Here is a 21,589-nt window from a genome sequence, read left to right on the forward strand (position 1 = left end):
CGCCCTACCCTTCTCCACGGGCCGCTCTAGGGCTGCTGGAGGACTGCTCTCGGTGCTCAGCGGTCGGAGGGGCGAGGCCCAGGCGCCGAGTCCGCGGGAAGCTCTGCGGTTTCAGCTCTGCGGTTTCCGCGGCGGCTGTGAACCGAAGAGACGCGGTCGGCTCTGGGGTGTGGGGGCGCGGGCGGGGCTGAGTGCAGACTCTAGGCCGCGAGGCTCGCCTGCACAAAAATGTGAGCGAGCTTCGCCTCTCAGTTGTTCTCTTTGAATGGGTAAATTGACGGGGTGTCCATTTATCTCCATGCAGTGATATTTTAGAAGTCAGTGAGGGACGTTCCTTGGCCTTCAGACGGTTAGCACCTCGGCGCTTTCACTGCAGTGGTTCAGGTTCAAGACTCTGCAAGCCGCGGGGTGGGCCCCGCCCCCGGCTCCCCCCAACCCCAAAGTCAATGAAAAACAAGGCAGACAAGTCCACAAAATGAGCAAGGGGGTTGAATAGATTATCTCAAAGAAGAACAATGTAAAATGCTGATGAGCACCTGAAGAGATGTTGGGCTTTGCTGGCCATTAAGGAAATGAAAATAGAAGCCACACAGTTGCCATTTCACACCATCAGTGTGGATACTGTCAGACAAATCATGTGTTGAATGTGCCCCGCCCCTCAACTCTTCTGTAGAAACCCTAATCCCAGTGTGACCCTATTTGGAAATTGGACCTTTTGGGAAGTATTTAAGTTAGGATGGGATTAGTGTCCTGCAGACTAAAAAAAAAAAACAAAAACCAGTGTGAGAGTTGTGAGTTAAATTTTATTGGGGCAAAATGAGGAGTACAGCCTGGGAGACAGCATCTCAGATAGCTCTGAGAAATTGCTCCAAAGAGGAAGGGAGGGGGTCAATATATTTGTGATTTTGGTTAAGGGGGAGTATATGTGACAAAGCACATATTTGTTGCAGGTTTCTGCTAGCCACAAGGAGCAGTAGTGACTTGTAAATCATGAAAGATTTTAGTGCTTTTCTAGATATGAGGAGATACAAGAATTGGGCTCATGAAATCATCTTCTGAAAATATCTACTTGAAGACTTGTTCTGCCAGTTTTTCCCAGAGCACAGACAGCGTCATTTCTGCTCTCCACTCTCAGCTCTTTTCAGAGGGTGTTGAAAATCAGCAGCTCCAGCAGCACATGATTTAATCCTTGAAGAGGTAGATGACAAGTGCCAATTTGTAGTTGACAACCCTTTAAAAAGAGACAGAGTGGTGACTAGCCCTGTCAACTCTGAGGACACAACCAAAAAGCTGCCCTCTTCCAGGGGATCTTCCTGAATCAGGGATCGAACCCGCGTCTCCTGCCATCTTCTGCATTGACAGGTGGTACTTTACCACATGGAGAAGGAAATGGCAACCGACTCCAGTACTCTTGCCAGGAAAATCCCATGGATGGACGGAGGAGCCTGGTAGGCTACAGTCCATGGGGCCGCAGAGAGTTGGACACGACTGAGGACTTCACTTTCTTTCACTTTACCACTAGCGCCACCTGGGTAGTCCTGAATGGGGCATGTTCAAGCCTTATTCTCCACCATGGTCTGTCTGGCTCACCTCCCTTACCAAACCACACGTAGAGTCTGCAGATGGGAGTTATGGTCTTGGTTGGAGCCCTAGTGTTTGCATTTGTAAAATAAAAGTTTATTTATTTTTTTATCTCAAAGGGCTCTAGAGTTCAGCCAAGATGGGAACCTCAGGAGCTAGTAAGGCAGGAACTTTCAAGTGGTCCTAGTTTTGAAAATTGAAATGAATGATGTCAGGTTTACTGGGACAAGAATGTCAGTAGGAAAATTCACAGTTAAGCACCAAGGAGAGAGGGAGCACCCCCAGGGCTAAAAAAGAGGAGAGAAATAGAAAACAAAGCTTCAAACTTGGAAATGATGCTGTGGGAGCTCTGGGGACTTGGCCAACATGGAAACAACAGATTAGGCCCAAGTGACTCCAGAATAGTGGTGGCAACTGAGGCTCCTCCAGTGCTGGAACTCCAGAGGGCTCTTATCCTCTGTCTAAAGATGAATGAGAAAACATTCCATTTCCTTGCACAGAGATTCTGGGCATCTCCATAAACAAAGGAGATGGAGCTGGTAGTGCAGGCAGGCCGAGGTAACTAGAGTTCAAAGGGAGCAGAAGAAACTACTAATACTGCAAACTGAAGTAAGCATTCACAAACAAGCATTTGGAGATACCGAAAACTTAAAATCATATCTTTCAAAACTAAAAATGAAAATGTACCCCCTCAAAAAAAAAAAAGAAAGAAAAAAAGGGAAGAAATGCAAAGAGTGATCAAATGAAGGAAGGTAACTTTTTAAAAAGTTATTTTCAAGCCGTATATCCAACCTACTTCCAGATGGTTCAGGATAAAACAAGAAATATAAATGTGGAAAAAGTTAAAAATTGATTAACCTGAATTAAGGTTATCTGGGAGTTCTCTGCATTATTGCAACTTACCTGTAAATTTTAAATTATTTCAAAATAAAAAGGAATCTCTCTGTCAATGCAGGGAACATGGGTTGAATCCCTGGTCAGAGAAGATGCCACAGGCCTCGGAGCAGCTAAGCCGGTGTACCACAACTACGGAGCCTGTGCTCTGGAGCCCACACTCTGAAAAAAGAGAGGCCACTGCAACAAGAAGCTACCACTGATTGCAACTAAAGAAAACCCATGTGCAGCAATGAAGACCCAGTGCAGCCAAAAAAAAATCTATGTGATTCAAAAGCAAGAAATTTGGACTTGCAGAAGATAGCTATACAAATACCACAATGCCCGCTTCTGTTCCCATACTTATGAAATAAATTCCATGGAGTCAGGAGAAACAAACAAACAAATAAATAAATTGTATCTCAATAATGCTGTTAATTTTTTTTTTTAAGTCAGACTGTCTTATTTTCCAGACACAAAATCAAAGGATGTCTGAAGGCTGTTTAACATCTCAGCAGCCAGCCTTCTGCAGGCGAGGAATAAGAGTGGGTGTGGGTGCCACCAGTCACCTCTAAACTTCCTAGGACCAATGGAGCTGAGCCCCTGGCCCTGTCAGAGGACTGCAGGGTGACTTGGGCCAAGCTTCTCAATTCTGTGCTCAGCGTCTCCACCTGGAAGACAGAATGATGACAGTGCCTACAGAAAAGGAACAATTAAGCCAAGCCTAGTATGCAGAGGAGCGTTTTGTGTGATGCAATATTCAAGAAAATTAGAGATACCAAGGGAACATTTCACGCAAAGATGGGCACAATAAAGGACAGAAATGATATGGACCCAACAGAAACAGAGGATATTAAGAAGAGGTGGCAAGAATACACAAAATAACTATACAAAAAATGTTTTAATGACCCCGATAACCACAATGGAGTGATCACTCACCTAGAGCCAGACATCCTGGCATGCGAAGTCAAGTGCGCCTTAGGAAGCATCAGTAGGAACAAAGCTAGTGGAGATGATGGAATTCTGGCTGAGCTATTTAAATCCTAAAAAATGATGCTGTGAAAGTGCTGCACTCAATATGCCAGCAAATTTGGAAAACTCAGCAGTGGCCACAGGACTGGAAAAGGTCAGTTTTCATTCCAATTCTAAAGAAAGGCAATGTCAAAGAATGCTCAAACTACTGCACAATTGCCCTCATCTCACACGCTAGCAAAGTAATGCTCCAAATTCTCCAAGCCAGGCTTCAACAGTACGTAAACCGAGAACTTCCTGATGTTCAAGCTGGATTTAGAAAAGGCAGAGGAACCAGAGATCAAACTGCCAACATCCGCTGGATCATAAAAAAAGCAAGAGAATTCCAGAAAAAAATCTACTTCTGCTTCATTGACTACGTGAAAGCCTTTGACTGTGTGAATCACAACAAACTGTGGAACATTCTTAAAGAGATGGGAATACCAGACCACCTTACTTGCCTCCTGAGAAATCTGTATGCAGGTCAGGAAGCAGCCGTTAGAACCAGACATGGAACAACGGACTGGTTCAAAATTGGGAAAGGAGTACGTCAAGGCTGTATATTGTCACCCTGCTTATTTAACTTATATGCAGAGTACATCATGCAAAATGCCGGGCTAGATGAATCACAAGCTGGAATCAAGATTGCCAGGAGAAATATCAATAACCTCAGATATCCAGATGACACCACCCTTATGGCAGAAAGCAAAGAGCAACTAAAGAGTCTCTTGATGAAGGTGAAAGAGGAGAGTGAAAAAACTGGCTTAAACCTCAACATTCAGATAACTAAGATTATGGCATCTGATCCCATCACTTCATGGCAAATAGATGGGGAAATAATGGAAACAGTGACAGGCTTTATTTTCTTGGATTCCAAAATCACTGCAGATGGTGACTGCAGCTCTGAAATTAAGAGACACTTGCTCCTTGGAAGAAAAGTTATGACCAACCTAGATAGCATATTAAAAAGCAGAGACATTACTTTGCCAACAAAGGTCCGTCTAGTCAAGGCTATGATTTTTCCAGTAGTCATGTATGGATGTGAGAGTTGGACTGTGAAGAAAACTGAGCACCGAAGAATTGATGCATTTGAACTGTGGTGTTGGAGAAGACTCTTGAGAGTCCCTTGGACTGCAAAGAGATTCAACCAGTCCACTCTGAAGGAGATCAGCCCTGAGATTTATTTGGAAGGAATGATGCTAAAGCTGAAACTCCAGTACTTTGGCCACCTCATGCGAAGAGTTGACTCATTGGAAAAGACTCTGATGCTGGGAGGGATTGGGGACAGGAGGAGAAGGGAACGACAGAGGATGAGATGGCTGGATGGCATCACTGACTTGATGGACGTGAGTCTGAGGGAACTCCGGGAGTTGGTGATAGACAGGGAGGCCTGTCGTGCTGTGATTCATGGGGTCACAAAGAGTCGGACATGACTGAGTGACTGAACTGAACTGAACTGATGTGAGAATTGGACCATAAAGAAGGCTGAGCACTGAAGAACTGATGCTTTTGAATTGTGGTGTTGGAGAAGACTCTTGAGAGTCCCTTGGACTGCAAGGAGATCCAACCAGTCAATCATAAAGGAAATCAGTCCTGAATATTCATTGGAAGGACTGATGCTGAAGCTAAAATTCTAATACTTTGGCCACCTGATGCGAAGAACTGACTCATTGGAAAAGACCCTGATGCTGGGAAAGATTGAAGGCAGGAGGAGAAGGGGTCGACGGAGGATGAGATGGTTGGATGACATCACCAACTCAATGGACATGAGTTTGAGTAAACTCCAGGAGTTGGTGATAGACAGGGAGGCCTGGTGTGGTGCAGTCCATGGGGTATCAAAGAGTTGGACATGACTGAACAACTGAACTGAACTGAACCGAACTTACCCTCTCCAAGGTCATAAAGATTCACCTCTCTCTATTTTTTTTGTATTAGTATTTTGGTTTTACTTTCTTCTACTTTTCATATTTATGTAGATAATCTATTGGGAATCCAATTTTATACATATTAGATGTTGATCCAGCTTCCTCTTTGTTCATATAGTTCCTCAAGAAAGAATATATTTTTTAAATAACATATTAAATAATCAATCTTTCCCCATTAGTTTTTATACATTAGTGAGATTCTGATTCTTTTTTTCTGTCCCATTTGCCTATTTGTGTTCCTGGGCCTATCAAGTACCACTGTTTTGGAGTAGCTCCTAACATCTGGTAGAGAACCTGCCTGCTGAATGTCCTCCTTCAAAGCTGAACTAGCAGAAACTTCCCTAGTTGTCCAGTTGCTAAGACTGTTCGGTCCCAATGCAGAGAGTTTGGGTTCGATCCCTGGTCAGGGAACCAGATTCTACCTGCTGCAACTAAATAAATAAATTATAAAAATTAAAAACTGAACTAGCTATTTGTAGACCTTTATTCTTCCATACGTATTTTTAAAATATGTTTTTCATAGTACTCAAAAAAATCTTACTAGAATTTAGATTTTTAATATTTTGTTGTTTTAGACCATTTCAGTGAGGATTGACATCTGTACAGTTTTATGCCATCTGGTCCATGAACATAGTAGGTTTCTCCATTTATTTAGGCTTTCTCTTGAGGTACTTTGATATATTATTAAGTGTCTTCTGTAAAGGTTTCATATATTTTTAATTTGCTTAATTTCCACATGGTTTATTGCTTCTGTTGGTGAAGTGAAGGGCATTTCACTTTCCATCATATTTTCCAGTTGGTGGTTTCTCAACTGTAGAGAACCATGTTGGGTTTTGTGAGCAGATCTTTTTGAACTTACTAATTCTGATACTTTGTTGTCTGTATATTTTCTGTGTAGAATTTGATATTATCTTCAATTTTTGATACTTCAGCTTATTCTCTTCTAATCTTTAGGCTCTCTTCTTTTCTTTTACTGTTGCATTGACTGAGCACACCCCCCTACCCCCAAACCCCCAACATTAGTTAGCAGCTTTTCTTTTTTTTTAACGTTTATTTATTTGGCTGTTCCAGGTTGTACTTGTAGCACCTGGGATCTTCAGTCTTTGTTGCGGCATGCGGGATCTTTAGTTGCAGCATGCTAATTTTTAGCCGGGGGATGTGAACTCTTAGCCACAGCATGTGGGATGTAGTTTCCTGACCAGGGACTGAAACTGGGCCCCCTGCATTGGGAAAACAAAGTCTTAGCCACTGGACCACCATGGAAGCCCCAGTTAGCATCCTCTCTTGCTCCTGATCTTGAAGGATTCATATCCAAATATTCTTCACTGAAAATAATTTGTGTGGTATTTTGGTAGCCTTTATCCAGTTCATAAAGTTTCTTTTTTATTCTCAGCTAGGAATTTTTAATCATAAAGAAATGCTGACTTTTATCAACAATTAAGAGGACATGATTTTATCCTTAGTCTGACCATATGATGAATTACACTGATAGATTTTTCTGATGTTATACTATTCTTACATTCTTGCATACACTTCTGTATTTTTGTATGCTGACATTCAGTTAACAGTTTTTATGTAGGAATTTCACATGTATGTTTACAAATAAAATGAGCCTGATTTATCCCAAACTAATAATGTTTTCCTCCCTCACTTCCTCTTTGGGAACCATAGTATTGTTTCTATGTCTGTGAGTTTGTTTCTGTTTTGTAAACAAGTTCATTTATATATTTAAAACATTTATTTATTTATTGGCTGCCCCACGTGGCTTGTAGGATCTTAGTTCTCTTACCAGGGATTGAACCTGGGTCACTGCAATGAAAGCACCAGGTTGGAACCACTGGACCACCAAGGAATTCCCTGTATCATTTATATATTTATTCATTTTTCCCATGTGAGTTTTTCAGACCCACAAATAAGTGATATCACATGGTATTTGTATCTTTCTCTGACTTACTTAACATAGTATGGTAATCTCTAGGTCCATCCAAGTTGCTGCCAATGGCATCATTTTATTCATGACTGAAAAATATTCTATTCCCTGGAGTAGGAAATGGCAACCCACTCCAGTATTCTTGCCTGAAGAATCTTATGAACAGAGGAGCCTGGCAGGCTATAGTCCATAGGGTTGCACAGAGTCAGACATGACTTAGCACAGCAGTAGTATTCCATTGTGTGTGTGTATATATACATATCACATCTTTATCCATTCATCCCAAATTAATAGTGTGGGATTAACCGATACTACTATATATAAAATAGGTAAATAATTATATATAAAATAGGTAACCAACAACGACCTACTGTATAGCATAAGGAAGTATACTCAATATCTTGTAATAACCTGTAATGAAAAAAAATCTGCAAAAACTTGTAGAACAGAATCATTTTGCTATACAATTGAAACTAACATAACATTGTAAATTAACTATACTTCAATAAAACAAAACAATATGGTGATGAAAGTGAAAGTGTTAGTTGCTCAGTCATATCAGACTCTTTGCAACTCCATGGACTGTAGGCTCCTTTGTCCATGGAGTTCTCTAGGCAAGAATACTGAAGTGGGTTGCCATGCCCTTCTCCAAGAGATCTTCCCCACCCAGGGATCAAACCTGAATCTCCCACACTGCAGGCAGATTCTTTACCATCTGAGCCACCAGGGAAGCCCCAATACGATGATGAGGTGCAGCAAGTCTTTGTGAAGAATGGTCATCTGGGGACCTGAGGACCTGGCAGGAAGAAATGAAGTCAAAAGAGGTGTTTTGTTTTTAAATATTTATTTTTATTTATTTGGCTGTGCCAGGTCTTAATTGCAACACGCAGAATCTTTTCTTTTCATTGCCATATGTGGAATCTTTAATTTCAGCTTGTGACCTCTTACAGAATGGGAAATCTTGGTTGCGGCATGAGGGGTCTAGTTCCCCACCCAGGGATCAAACCTGGGCCCCCTGCTTTGGTAGTGCAGTCTCACAGAACTGAACCACCAGGGAAGTTATGGGTTCTGTGTTTATAATGAGAAATATTAGAGTGTCTTTGTGTGCACATCCAAATAATAGTAATAAAACAGAGAGAGACAAACAGATGATGCAGGAGAGGAGACAGCTGAACAACATCTTTGAGAACGGAAGAGGGAGTCGATCCCAGTTCGTCAGAGGAGGGCCTGCCTTGTCTGGGAGCAGGGAAACACTGTCTGCCCATTTTCAGGAGGGAAGGTGAAGGGCAGGGATGGATATGGGCAGGCCTGTGGGTCTGGTGATAAGAAAAGGGTTTTTTTTCGTATCTGGGAGGCTCAACTGTGCTTAGTTCCTCAGTCATATCCAACTCTTTATGACCCCATGGGCCATAGCCCAGCAGGCTCCACTATCTATGGAATTCTCCAAGCAAGAATCCTGGAGTGTGTTGCCATTTCTTTCTTCAGGGGATTTTCCTGACCTAGGGATGGAACCTGTCTCCTGCATTGCAGCTGAATTCTTTTCCATCTGAGCCAGCAGGGAGGCTCTACTAGAGAGGCCTAAGAAATACCTATGTTCACTTTGGAGGGTGGGAGACTTACCCTCTGCAGGAAAATCATAGAATTGCCAAGGAGGTATAGTGCTCCATCTGAGTTTAAAGTGAAGCCAGCCAGCTTAGTTATGTGGTTTCTGCAGTACTTGTCATGGAGAAAGGTGGGGTTCTTCCAGACTGGGCTTTCTCAGGTATACATGACGGAGGGGAGCTAGAGACAGGGGAGTAGAGACCACTGCCCTGTCCATGGGAGTTCAGCATGAGGATGAGCCAAAAGGGAAGCCAGAGTGGTGACACAGTCAGGGTTCAGGGAGCCAGGAGGCAGAGAACTGCTGCAGCAGAGCACTGAGGGAGTGAACTGCAGGCAGGAGGTGGGACTGAACTGAGAGCTCTTGAGCTTGAGCTTTCAAGCCTTTGTAGTTCCTGGTGTTGAAGGATCTGGACTGTGACCACAGAGTGGTGTGGGCTTCTGTGTTTTGTTGTGAGAATTTCAGGCTGGTTAGATTCTATCCGTACCAACATGGAAGACAAATACTACAACTTCTGGAAATTAATATTGTCTATGTAATAACCATTTTTTAAAAGCCTGAAGATCAGGCTAAATGCAGGTTAGAAAACGCTAAAGAGAACAGTGGTGAAACCGAACTGAGCAATTACGAGGTTAAGATGACAGAGCAGAGAAAATCTTAAGAGACATGGAGGACTCAGGCCATCCAGTTTATCTGACGGACACATAGGGAGGTTCCATAGGATGGAAGAGCCGATATTTTAAGAGACAATGGTCGGTAACTTTTCAGAATCGAGGAAAAGTGAAATCTTTCCTGGGAAGGTAAAATTACACCAAATTCACAAGTAGGAAATGTCAACTGCACCGTACAGAAGAGGATCGAAAGAATCTCATGGGCGACCGCACAGGCAAGGTCAGCGGCGGTGCAGACGGCGGGGCGGAGGGGGCACTTCGGCGTCACTTAGCCAGCGGCCGTCCCTCTGAGCCCGCCGCACCCTGGGAGACCAGCACCGGGGACACCCTCGTCCGCCCGCCCGCCACAGCTCCGGACTCGCGGGGACCTCACGGGGGCCGCACCCTCGCCTTGGGGGCGGGGCCAGCGCGCGTGTACGCCCACCTCCCGGCAGGCCGTGCGCGCCCCCGCCGGACCCGGCTCCCGAGGTGCCGCGCGCGGCGCACGCGCCAGAGCCCCGCGGCGGCGCCCCCTGGCGGGCAGGGCCGTGCGGCGCGGGGGCGGGGCCGGAGGCGGGGGGTTGCGCTGGTGACGGGAGGACGCGCGGCCGCGGCGGACGGGGCGGCGGACGGGTCCGGCGGCGGTGGAGGAGGAGCGCGGCGAGCGGGCGGCGGCGGCGGCGGCGGCAGCGCTGCGAGCAGCTCCCGCGCGGCGGGCGAGCCGGGATGAGGGGTTATGGCGGCGCGGCCCGCGCGCAGCCTGAGGGTGAGAGCGCGGGCGGTGGGCGGCGCGGGCCGGGAAGATGGCGGAGAGGCCGGCGCTGCGGCCCCCGCCCCGCCTCTCGGAGGCCCCCAGCCTGGCCCGTGGGGATTCTAGTCCGCGCTGCCGGAGGGGCGGGCGGGCTGCGGCCAGCGGGGCCTGGGGCCGGGGCCACGGTGAGAGTGGGTGTGGGGTCAGGCCTGGGGGTGCGGGGGGTGAGGGTGCCCGGCTCGGGGCTGTGAGCGTGCCCGCCGAGGGTGGGCGTGAGTGGAGTGCGGAGACTGAGCGCGGGGGGTCGGCGCGGTTCCGGGGCGCAGTCGGGGCCAGGGAGTCAGGACGCGCGTGGCCGGGTGCCGGCCGTGGCCGCCTGCCCCTCCGATCGGGCCTCTGGAGCGGAGCGGGCAGGGGCGTCCCCGCCTTCCCCCCCGGGTCGCCCTCCCGGAACTGGAATTTGCTCGATTGCCCGCGGGTTGCGGGATTGCTGTGGGTGGAGGCGGTGTTCCGTGCGAGGGCCGAGATCGAGGCAGGCTGCGCGCATCTTGGGGGTCAGGACGTCTTTTATTTTAAAACGTGCAGCTGGCTGCGAGGCCGTGGCAACTGTGGGTGTGTTACATGCTGCTCCCACCAGCAGCTGCTGTGGGCGCTGCGCAGCCTTCAGCAGCTGAAATGCGGCGCCCCTCCACCCGCTTCGGTGTCGTAGGGTTTAAGCAAACCTCCTGTGACCTTTGCAGAAACCTACAGTTGCAAGGCTTCGTTTTCCTCCCCTACTGCAGACAATAGGAGATTTGTCTTTGAGGCCAGCGAGGGGAATTGAACCCTGTACATCCTGGGTGCCTCTGTAAACAGCAGGTGGTTCCCGGTCAGCGGCTCCCCTTTCACAGTGAGCAAGGTGTGTTTCTCCTCGCTGGGGGAGGGGAAGGAGATTTGATAGCTGTGACTGTAAAGCAAGGAGACTCATTCCATAAAGCAGCTTGGTGTGGACTCTGTGAACTGAGCTCTGGCTGGGGAATGAGCAGGGCCCGGGTCTCCCTGCCCACACTTTGTCTAGTCAGCTGTCTTGCCCAGAGGCTGGAGAACAGAGGGGAGAAGAGGGCGGGTTCTGGAGCCAGACTGCCTGCCTTTGAGTGGCCACTCTTCTGTGTCCTGGCTTTGTACTCTGCCTCTGCTTACTCATCTGCAAAATGGGTGGTTGTGGGACTCTGTGAATTCATCGTGCCTGGCACTGTGTCCCTCTTGAGAAAAGTCAGGAGCTATTTATTCTGGCTGCCAAGATCTGGTTTTCAGGTCGCACCTGCTGGGTCAGCTGTTTTGTCTTAGTTTAACACGAACTCGAGGTCTGTGGCTCTTTTTTCTTACACAAGCTGGTGAGAAGCATATTTGGAGAAGCAAGTCTTCATAAAGGTAAACAAGGAGCAAATCCCACATGCTTAGATTATCATATAGAACTGTTAAAAAAATCTTTTCAGAAGAGAAAAGCTTCTGATGAACTAATATAGACTCCTGCAGTACTTATTGCCCTAGGAGGTAGGTAGGATCGTTGCTAACAGAAATGAGATGAGGAGCAGTTCTTGGGTAGTTCTCTTCCTGAGTTAAACTACCAGAGCCCTTGTTATACTTTCCAGTGTTACACTTGTGACAGAAAAGATACTTTATTAACCAACTCTAAGCAACAGTGAGGGCATAGCCACCAGAAAGCAAAGACTTGGCACTACCAGTGCAGTGATGTTCTGTCTTGCTCAGTGTTGGGAGGGGTAACTTAACTTGCTCCAGAACAAAGTGGAAATTTTTGTCATGTTTCCCAAGGAGATGATGGTTCTCCTTCCCAGATCCTAGACTCACTCTGATCACTTCATCTCGTCCCCTTTGTCTCTGTCACACTGAGACGAGGGGAAACTCCCACTTTAAGTAGAGTCTTTTGGCATTTGTGGAGTTTAAGGTTGAGAACATGATTTTCAGAACAAATGGTAGTGGAACAGCTTCTGTGAGCAAATTTTAAAATATCTAAAGATATTTTAAATATAGATTTAGAAACGTCCATCCTGCCTTCTCTCCTGCATGTGTGCTGAATAGGCTGCCCTCCGGCAGTGGTAACAGTGAACATGGTGTCTTATGAAGCGTCTATCTGGTTCTTTGGTGCTTTTGAGAAAAACATCTGTATAATATGTTCTCAGTTTTAGTAGTAAGTGCCTTTGCTGTGCTTATTCACTGACCCATGTGGCCATTTGTTGTGGGTCTTATACGTTTCCTCTTAAAAGTTAGCTCTGTGGGTGTCCTGTCTGAGAAGCACAGCCCAGGGGTGCAGAGCCCCAGGCCTGGCGACACCTGGCAGAGCTGAACTGGACGGGCCTGCCCCCAGCCCTCTTCTTATACTTCTTGCTCCTCTGGTGAAGTCTGCACCTTCAGCTGTTGGCTCTGCCTCCTGCCTCCTGCACCTGCCCCTCTGTGCCCTCTGCCAGCCCCTGGCACTGCCCTTGATGTTATGTGGCAGCTCTGGCCTGCTCCTGGGGTCGCTTCCAACCCTCCCTGCCATCCTGCAGCCACACCATTCCACCCTGTGGAGAAGAACCTCCCCCCTGCAGCCCTGGCTCACTTCTGCTTCTGCTGCACTCCTGTCTGCACCTTCCCACTCTGCTCCAGATGAGGGTCTGTAAGCTGCAGCCACTGCCAGCCCGCTGTCTGTCTTTATAAATAAAGTTTTATTGCAGCACAGCCACACTGGTTTATTTTTATATCATCTATGGCTTCTTTGGCAGAATTGACTAGTTGGAACAGAGACTTTATGGCCCACAATGCCTGAACTGTTTACTTTCTGGCCCATTTCCAGAAGGTTTGCTCTAGAAGTTCAGAGGGGAAAGGCTTGCAGGGGCTGCAGTGTGAGGGAAGGCTTCAAGGAAGAGGTGCTCTTTGAGCTGCACCTCCCTCATAGCAGGTGCGTGGGGACCAGCAGTGAGGACTTTGCAGCAGCACGGACAGAGGGTGTGTCAGGTTTTGGAGCAAAGGCAAGAAGGTGAGTTATGTGCAGTTTGGGGGGTAGAATGTTATATGAGAAATAAGAGGAAATAATAACGTGAAGATGTCTGAACTCAGCTGAAGGACTGTAGAGTTTAGTTCTCTGGCTATAGGAGCCACTTCAGGTCTGTGAGTCCTGGTAAAATGGTTCAGGACATGTGACTGGCAATGACACATAAGATGGATTGGAGAAGGAAGAAATCAGAGACTTAAGGATTGCAGCAACAACTCAATAGAGGTTTATTTCTACCTCACATTTCATTTGCTTGTGCCGCTTTTCTCTCAAGTCTTCATTTGTGGACTCAGGGGCATGCCCTTGTTTGGGATATGCTGTTCTTATGACAAGAGAGTGGTAGAAACTGTGTCTCATTGAACTTCAGTGGAGAACTGGCAACTCAGGTTCTGTGGCCAGAACAGGTTACCTGGCCAAGCTTTGGCGAGGGGTCGGATGCTCTTCCCAAGGACGGAGTGGGAGGCTGCAGGATGGACAGCCCTCTTCCAGGGCGAGGGTGGGCTCACACCTGGAGACAGGACTAGGACCCCCCAGGGAGGAAGTGAGCCTGTTCAGTGCCCCGTTTGGGTGGCAGGGCCAGCCTCACTTCCTCTCTTGGCCTGCCTGCCTCCTGCTTCACTTCCAGCCTTGGCCATGGGTGCCCCGGGACCATCATCTCCAGGTTCCTGCCTTGAAGCTTGGTGCGCTGGGTCTTCCCCCAGCCGCTGTCTCCTGCTCACTGTACCTCCCAGGTGGTTAATGAGTTCATATTTCCTCTGTCCGGTCCACCTGCCAAGCGGGCCTGTGCGCCGTCCCGTGGGCGCGGTAACTGTGCCTCCTGGATGGGCTGCTTTCCTCTGTCTTCCTGCAGGTCTTCAGGAGATGTGTCAGGATGGTGGTTCTCATCCAGGGGTGGCTTGCCTCTGGAGACATTTTTGGTTGTTCCAACCAGGAGTGGGTGCAGCTGGCAGTGTACTTGCGGAGGTCAATAGGCTGTGACACCCTCGATGCTCCAGGGCAAGGAGCAGGCTCAGGCCATGTCTGCCAGTCACGCCGCTGCACGGGTCTCCTCGGAGTCCGGTGCCCCGAGACCACCCTTCATGGCCTGGTGTGCCCCCACTGGCATCCTGTTCTCCGGCGACCCTGCTGAGTGCCACCAGGCCTAGCCCCGCTCTGCGTTCCCTCCTCCCCTGAAGCACGCAGAGCTCCTCTGGCCCCGCTGGGGCTGCCCGGGATCCGCTGTGTCCCCACTCCAGGGCAGGCCCTGCACAGCCTCCAGCCGTCCCCCTCTGCACAGGGAGTCCTTGAGGGCATTCTCAGTTTTGTGTCTCAGGGCTTTATGCAACAGTTCCATTGTGTCTTGGCATCGGAGGGGATGAGCGGCTTTGGGTGGGGGTCATCCAAGTGCTCTTGAGGACATGGCAGTAGGCAAGATGCCTTTATTGGTTTGCTCTTTTTAACTGCTTCCAGGTACCCAAGATCTCTCATCTCTTGCATTCCCAAGTGTGAATGTTTTAATTCTCTTAGATTATCTTTATTTCACTCCCCAAAGGGTTAAACATTTTTTTCGGCTTGATAGTGTATTCAGGGTGTGAAGGTACAGAGGGTGTGTGGTTAAGCTGCCTTTTGCTTCCGTTTTCTGCCCTACAGGCCTGGTCTGGTGGAGGCACCCCCTACATCTCCTAGACGCTTTGTAGCTATGCAAGCAAATACGTATATGTGTTATTTCCTGCTCTTTTCTTTTAAAAGTGTCTCAACTTTGCCTTTTTAACTAAATGTGTTTGGGAAGTCACTCCATATCAGTACATTTTTCATTTCATTCTTTTTCATGACTGGCTGTGTGGGGGTGCTGTAATTTAACCAGCCTCTGCTGGTGAATATCCTATTTTGTGCAGTTAAAATAAGGCTGCAGGTACAGCATGGTGCCAACGTGTGGATGTGGCTATAGGGCCCATCCCTAGAAATAACACCTCTGCCTTTAACTACCGTTTATTCTGTTAGATCAGGTTTTGCTTTTGTTTCTTTATGTCTTTAACTCTGTACTTTCTTTGGTTATTTGTTTCTCCCAGTTATCCGTCTCCGTCTATGTTTAAATAATATAGTATGGTCAGCCTAAATGAGCTTCTCAGTTGGAAATTGGCTCACCTTTCATGTGCTCTTATTGGTAAGAGTGACTAGGAAAACTTATCCACACAGAAACTTGTGTACAGATGTTCACAGCAGTATCATTCACAGCCCAAAAGTCCGTCAAAAGGGGAAACAGCCCAAAAGGGGGAAAAAAAGGGGAAAGGGGGAAACAGCCCAAAAGTCCATCAATAGGTGAACAGACAAAGTGTGTTCGTCCATACAGTGGAATATTGATTGGCAATAAGAAGACATGAAGTACTGATCCATGCTACAACGTGGATGAATCTTAAACATTATGCTGAGTGAAAAGCCAGACACAAAGATCTGGCTTTGTACGGTTCCATTGCTATGAAATAGGCAGATCCATAGAGACGGGAAGTGGGTTCAAGGTGCCAGGCCTGGGGGATGACAGCTGAGGCGTATGTGGGGTTTCTTTTGGAGCAGTGAAAGTATTCTGAAATTGATGTTGCTGAAGGTTGTGCATGTCAGAGAATATGCTAAAATATTCCAAAAATCTATGCTTTAAATGGGTAAATTTCAGGGTATATGAATTATATCTCAATAAAGCTGTTAAAAATAAAAGTGACTAGGATTTTTCAGAAGCGAACTTTCCAAGGTGGGGACCAAGGCCTTAGTGTTGACTCCATCCCGGGGTCGTGATAAGTAGTCTGGTGGTGGGGACGATAACCCCGAGTCAGTCCCTGAGGGGCTGGCCGAGGGGACACAGCACTGTTTGCAGCGCGGAAGCCTTCAGTTCGGCCTTGCCGCCGCCCTGAGGGATGCGGTCCATCACAGGTGAATCGGTCACATCACTTCACAGCCAAACCTTGGCTCGTGTCTGAGGGTTGGGTTGCATCTCCATTTGTCTTCCAGAGGCGGTGGGCTGGAGCATGACTGAATTTCAGAGGATGCTGTACACTACTGAGTGTTACACGTGTGTAAGGTTCTAAAAAGTTAATTTCAACACCAGGAGGCCAAGTCAGCAGAGCATGTTTCCCGTCCTCTTGCAGGCTGGTGGACCCCGAGTGTGGCTGCAGGGCGCTGTCCCAGGCCTGGCACGCCGCCTCTGGCCTCCACTTCTGGGGCCTGTGTGCTTCCCTGGCTGCCCTTCTCTGCTTGTTCCGCTGTCTCCCTCAGTCCTTTCCTAACGTTCCTGCAGGCCCGGCATGAACCAGAGGCATGGGGGCTTCCTTCATAAGTTGGACTTTACAGGAATGTCATCCCGAGATACTGCTGGTGGTTCCGTGACAGACCCTTGAGCCACTTGCTGTGACTTCTCTAGTGGCCAGCCTGTGTTCCTAGCCATTGGGATTGTGTGAAGCATGTAAAATACGAATCTCCCAGCCCGTAGACCTCACGTTGTTTGTCACCTGTCTCTGATTTGCGTTGGTTTGGCCGCCGTGGATCTTCGTTGGCGCATGTGGGATCTTTAGTTCCTGACCAGAGGTTGAACCTGGGTCCCCTGCGTTGGCAGTGCAGAATCTTTGCCACTGGACCACTGGGGAAGTCCCTGATTGGTGTTCCTCTGTAGATGATTGCTCTAGTTATTTTATTCTCGTTAACAAATCACCCCACAGCTTAGGGGCCTAAAACAGTCTTGTATTATCACCTCTCATGGTTTCTGTGGCTTAGGAATTCAGGAGACACTCAGCATGGGATATTGTGTGACTGCATTTCAGACGGGGCTAGGGAGGGGTCATCTCCAAGCTCCCTCGCGTGCACTGGAGTCTGACTGAGGAGTAGCCAGGACCCACGCACAGCACCTTGCAGCTAACTCCTTGCTGGTGGCCAGAGCATGCATCCCAAGAGCTGGCAGTGGAGCTGCAGCTTCTTTTGCAGCCGGGTCTCAGTGGTCACAGTGTCACTTCTTCCCCATCACGCCCACTAGGAGGGAGTTAGGTTGGCCAGCTGTGGTCCAGGAAGGTGGCTTAGACTCTGCCCTTTTGTCTAGGCCTGGGGTCCAGGAACCTGCTGGTGTCCTTTCAGACCACTGATCTTGCTCTTTTCGGTGGTAGCTATTAGGACATTCAGTCCTTCATGCAGTGAACCTGCCTGTGGGTTTATTTTATTTACAACAAAAATGTACACGTGTGCACCAGGTGGTACTGTTGCTCCAGAAATCACTGTCCGGGGCCGCTCTCGCTGTGTCTTCTTCAGTGGTTCTCTGGAATTTAACAGGGTCTCCAGTCCGTTCTCCCCGGCACAGTGCTTCCCTGCTTGTTTCTCAGGCATTCGGCATGAATTTCAGTCCTGTCCTCTAGTTCACTTAGCTTTTGAGTAGGTAATTCTTTTCCTCATGCACCAGCACTCCTAACCTGACACAATTTAAAGTTGCTTTCAGGTTGCTGTTTTGTTTATGAGGAATAACCAGAGTCTGCTTTCAGATACTTGCTGCACAGGCAGCCACGGCCTGTGGGTGGGAGACCAGGCTGCTGAGAGCTGGTGTCAGAGGTCGCTTGGGGACGGTGAGTGGGGGCTCGACAACTGGGGGGTGTGGACAACATCCCTGGGGGTCTGCAGCAGTGAGAACAAGGACAGGTGGCCGTTATGGGGGTTTAACACGTGGACAAATTGTCTCCCCTGCTCTTCCCCACACTGACACATAAGAAGGATCAGAACAAACACTCCCAACTGTGCTCCATCGAGGAGGAGGCAGAGGAACAACCCCACCCTTCCCGGTGGTCCCGTGATGCACCTCTGCAGGGGCCACGACCCCCAGGAATGAGGGGCCAGGGTGAGGCTCAGTCGGAGGTGGGGCGTGTTCAGGGGGAAGGGACGGCATGAGCAAAGGCCCTGAGGTTACTGAGATTGGGTGCAGCAGGAGCAGAAATACTCCCCTCGCAGCTCAGGCACAGTGCCTGTGGGTCAGAAGCAGGCTGGCGGGGATGGGTTTCCAGCCCAAGTCTTCTGGCTGCAGGGCTGGCCTTTCCCTGATGCTGGACGCCTCTGCGCGGTCCACCTGCCAAGAGGGCCTGTGAGGCCCATGCCCCAGGAGCACGTGCCCGGACACTTCGGACGTGCACAGCAAGTGTGCTAGTCACTCAGCCGTGTCCGACTCTTTGTGACCCCGTGGACTGTCATCTGGCAGGCCCCTCTATCCATGGGGTTCTCCATGCAGTAACACTGGAGTGGGCTGCCATTTCCTCCTCCAGGGGTCCTCCTGACCCAGGGGTCGAGCCCTGGTCTCCCGTGCAGCAGGCGGGTTCTTTCCTGACTGAGACCCAAGGGATGCTTCTCCCAGCTGAATTTCAAATCCAGCCTGAAGTTTTTTCCCTGCATGTTGTTCTAAGGAAATGTTTGATTTAGTTTTTTGACATAAGTAAAATTTTACCCCTTTAATAACCATTAACTGAAATATGTGTTAGAATAACTATATGATTTATGAACTTTAAACAATTTTATCAACATTTAGTTGATTTACAGTGTTAATTTCTGTTGTACAAATGATTCAGCTATACATATATATGTATATATACTCTACGAACTTTTAAACTATCAAAACCCAAAAGATATTCTACCAAAAAATGTTAATCAGGATGATTTCCATGGGGGTATGCCTGTATTTGTAAAGTGATTAATGTTAATAGATGATGAGGTTAGGAAATTATTCTTTCTGTATTTTGAGATAATTTCTATGTTGAAAATTAAATTTTAGTTAATTAAAATTTCTAAAATCCAGCTCCTACTTTTCCCATAAAGATAATATTTTAAAGAAAGCATATTGACTTTCAGGTGAGGATGGCAGGTTGAACCTGTGCATACAGTTTCCGTCTCCCAAACAACCTGCTGAATAGATAGGAAGGTGACACTTAATAGATCGGCTTCCAGGGCCAGGGCGAGTAAAGGGAGGGAGACAAACCAGGACAGTGTGGGAGCCGGGAGGAGACCTGAGGACTCCGGGCTGTGTTCTGCGGCAGGAAAGCCGACACTAACCCTGTTGGCACCCTGGGCTCATCCGAAGGCTCCCAGGAGCTCAAGGCAGTGAGAAGAGACCACAGTGAGAAGCAGAAGATGGGAAGCCGACAGGAAGGGCCAGGGAGATTTGAGACAGACCAAATGGAATCTCTAGAAACAACCCTAACCCACTGGCTAAATGTCAGATTATAAGTAGCTGAAGAGAGGCTTTGTGAACTAGCTGAAAGGAGTTTAATGAGAACAGCACAGAGGTGACGGGATGGGAAGCGTGACAAGGTGGCTGAGCCTGGGGGGCGGTGCACCCCTGAGCTGCCGCCAGGGGGTCACCTAAGCCCCGGCTGGGGCACCTCGTGAGGGGGCAGGCGGTCTGTCCCTCTGGGTGAGTGCAGGGAGCCTGCTCCAGGGCTCTGAGCCCAAACCTGCAGGCAGTCTCTGCTCAGGCCGGCTGGGGGCCTGAGGGTGCCCTCTGCTCAGACTGTCCGTGATCCGGGGAGGTGTCAGCTCTCCCGCCGCAGCCGAGCGTGGGTCTCCTTTCCCCGGCGGTGATACCTGCGTTGTCTTCCCCGTGCTGGCCCTTCATGGTGGGGGTGTCCGTCTCTGGGCGCCACTGCCTCCTCCAGGCCTGCTGTCCAGCTCTGAGCGTTTGCTGCTGTTTCCCCATCATGCGTCCCAACCTTCATGAGCTCCCACAGTTGCTTCATGCTGGACATTACTGATGACTGCAGGGTCAGGGCCGTCCTGGACGACATCCACCTTGAGGCCAGTGTGACACAGGCTGGGTGGGAGCTTGTGTGTCCCCGACCTGCGTCACCGCTCCCGAAGCGCCAGCTCTTACTGCGGCCTTGGTGAGCCCTCCTTACTTCCTTTGTGCTGCAGCCAGGAGGGGCAGCCTGCCTGCCGCAAGCCAGGCCCTTGGAGATGGAACAGACTGGAGATGCCCTTCTGCTGTGCCCCGGCTCCTGCTCTCCTCCTCAACCTTTCCCTGCTCCTCGTGACAGCGGCAGGTGCGGGGCGGGGGCGTTAAATGGCCCCACGAGGACTCTGTTCATCACCAGTGTGACCCAACTGTGGGACAAGGGATCATCGCCCTCTCATTTGGCTCCTCCCAGGGCTGCCTGCATCAGGGGTGACTGGATCCAGGTGCCACGTGGTCATTCACCTTTTTCCTACTGTTTATTTCTGCCTCCTTTTTTTTTCCTTTGAGAAGCTTCTCCCTGTTGGGGACAAAGCACCCAGCAGCTTCAGGCCCCAAACCCAGGCTGGGACTTAAGCAGGCAGGCCACATCCTCCCCTGTGGTCCTCTAGGACGTTGCCGCTTCACTGCACCCGTCACGTGGGGCGAGGTGCAGGCAGGGCCTGGGCTCAGACACCTGGAAGGGCTCAGACACCTGGAAGGCCTCAGGGAAGGGGTCTGCTAGCAGAGGAGGGAGAGAAGTGTGGACGGACAGCCTGGCCCAGCTGTGGGGCGTGAGCTCAGACGCTTGCCTTTTAAAAACCGGGGTCTCATTTTCTATCCTGTGAGGTGAGGACCTGGGTGAGAGGGGAAATGTGATCATGCTTTTAGAGCTCTTGCCAAGTGTTTTCTGTATACAGTAGGTGCTCAATAAGTGATGCAGCCAGGGTGAGGGCTGTGCCTGTTGAGATGCTGAAACTGAGGCAGCTTTGTGGAGAAGTGCATCTTCCGGGTCTGGTTGGGCAGTGGCATGTTCCACTCGGGCCACCTGCTGAGCTGTGGGTTCCACGCTTCCTGCCCTGTCTTGGCCTTGCAGCTGCTTGCGGGGTGACTGTGCGTGTGGGCTTCTCGTGCCGCCAGAAGGCTGTCTCTGTCCTGACCTGCTGTCCTGGCTGTGCTGCCCAGGGAGCATGGATGCCCCCCCAAAGCTAGGGCAGGGACGGTACTCAGGTGCAGACCAGTGCACGGGGGTGACTGTGGTTCTGGGTTTCTAGGTTCCTGTAGAGGTGACATCCTGCAGTAGCTGCAACCCCACCTGCTTGAGGCACCTCCTGACGCCCGCCCCTCACCCCGTCCCTGCCCAGGCCCCTGCTTTTGGAAACACTGCCTACATCTTCCTTCTTCCTGTGAGCTGTGACCCCAGACAACTGCTGGGGTCAGGTCTTCTCATTCACTGAGCACTGTGCCCGAGCAGCTGGTCTTTTGGCCTTTGTTGGGACCTTTGACTTCTATGCCCCGATGGAGTCTGTTTTCAGTTGTTCCT

General features: G+C 49.2%; 1 protein-coding gene across 1 annotated transcript in view; it reads left to right on the forward strand.

Annotated features, from left to right (window-relative positions):
- The first annotated feature begins 10,280 nt into the window (after positions 1–10,280).
- ARHGAP39 (Rho GTPase activating protein 39) overlaps positions 10,281–21,589 on the forward strand; it is a 53,895-nt gene continuing 42,586 nt past the window's right edge. Inside the window, exon 1 of the mRNA XM_068983976.1 lies at positions 10,281–10,336. Coding sequence (XP_068840077.1) covers positions 10,307–10,336 — 30 coding nt within the window. The 5' untranslated portion in view covers positions 10,281–10,306. The remainder of the gene's footprint in view (positions 10,337–21,589) is intronic.

This window comes from Capricornis sumatraensis, chromosome 11, assembly GCF_032405125.1.
Source record: "Capricornis sumatraensis isolate serow.1 chromosome 11, serow.2, whole genome shotgun sequence".
NCBI lineage: Eukaryota > Metazoa > Chordata > Mammalia > Artiodactyla > Bovidae > Capricornis > Capricornis sumatraensis.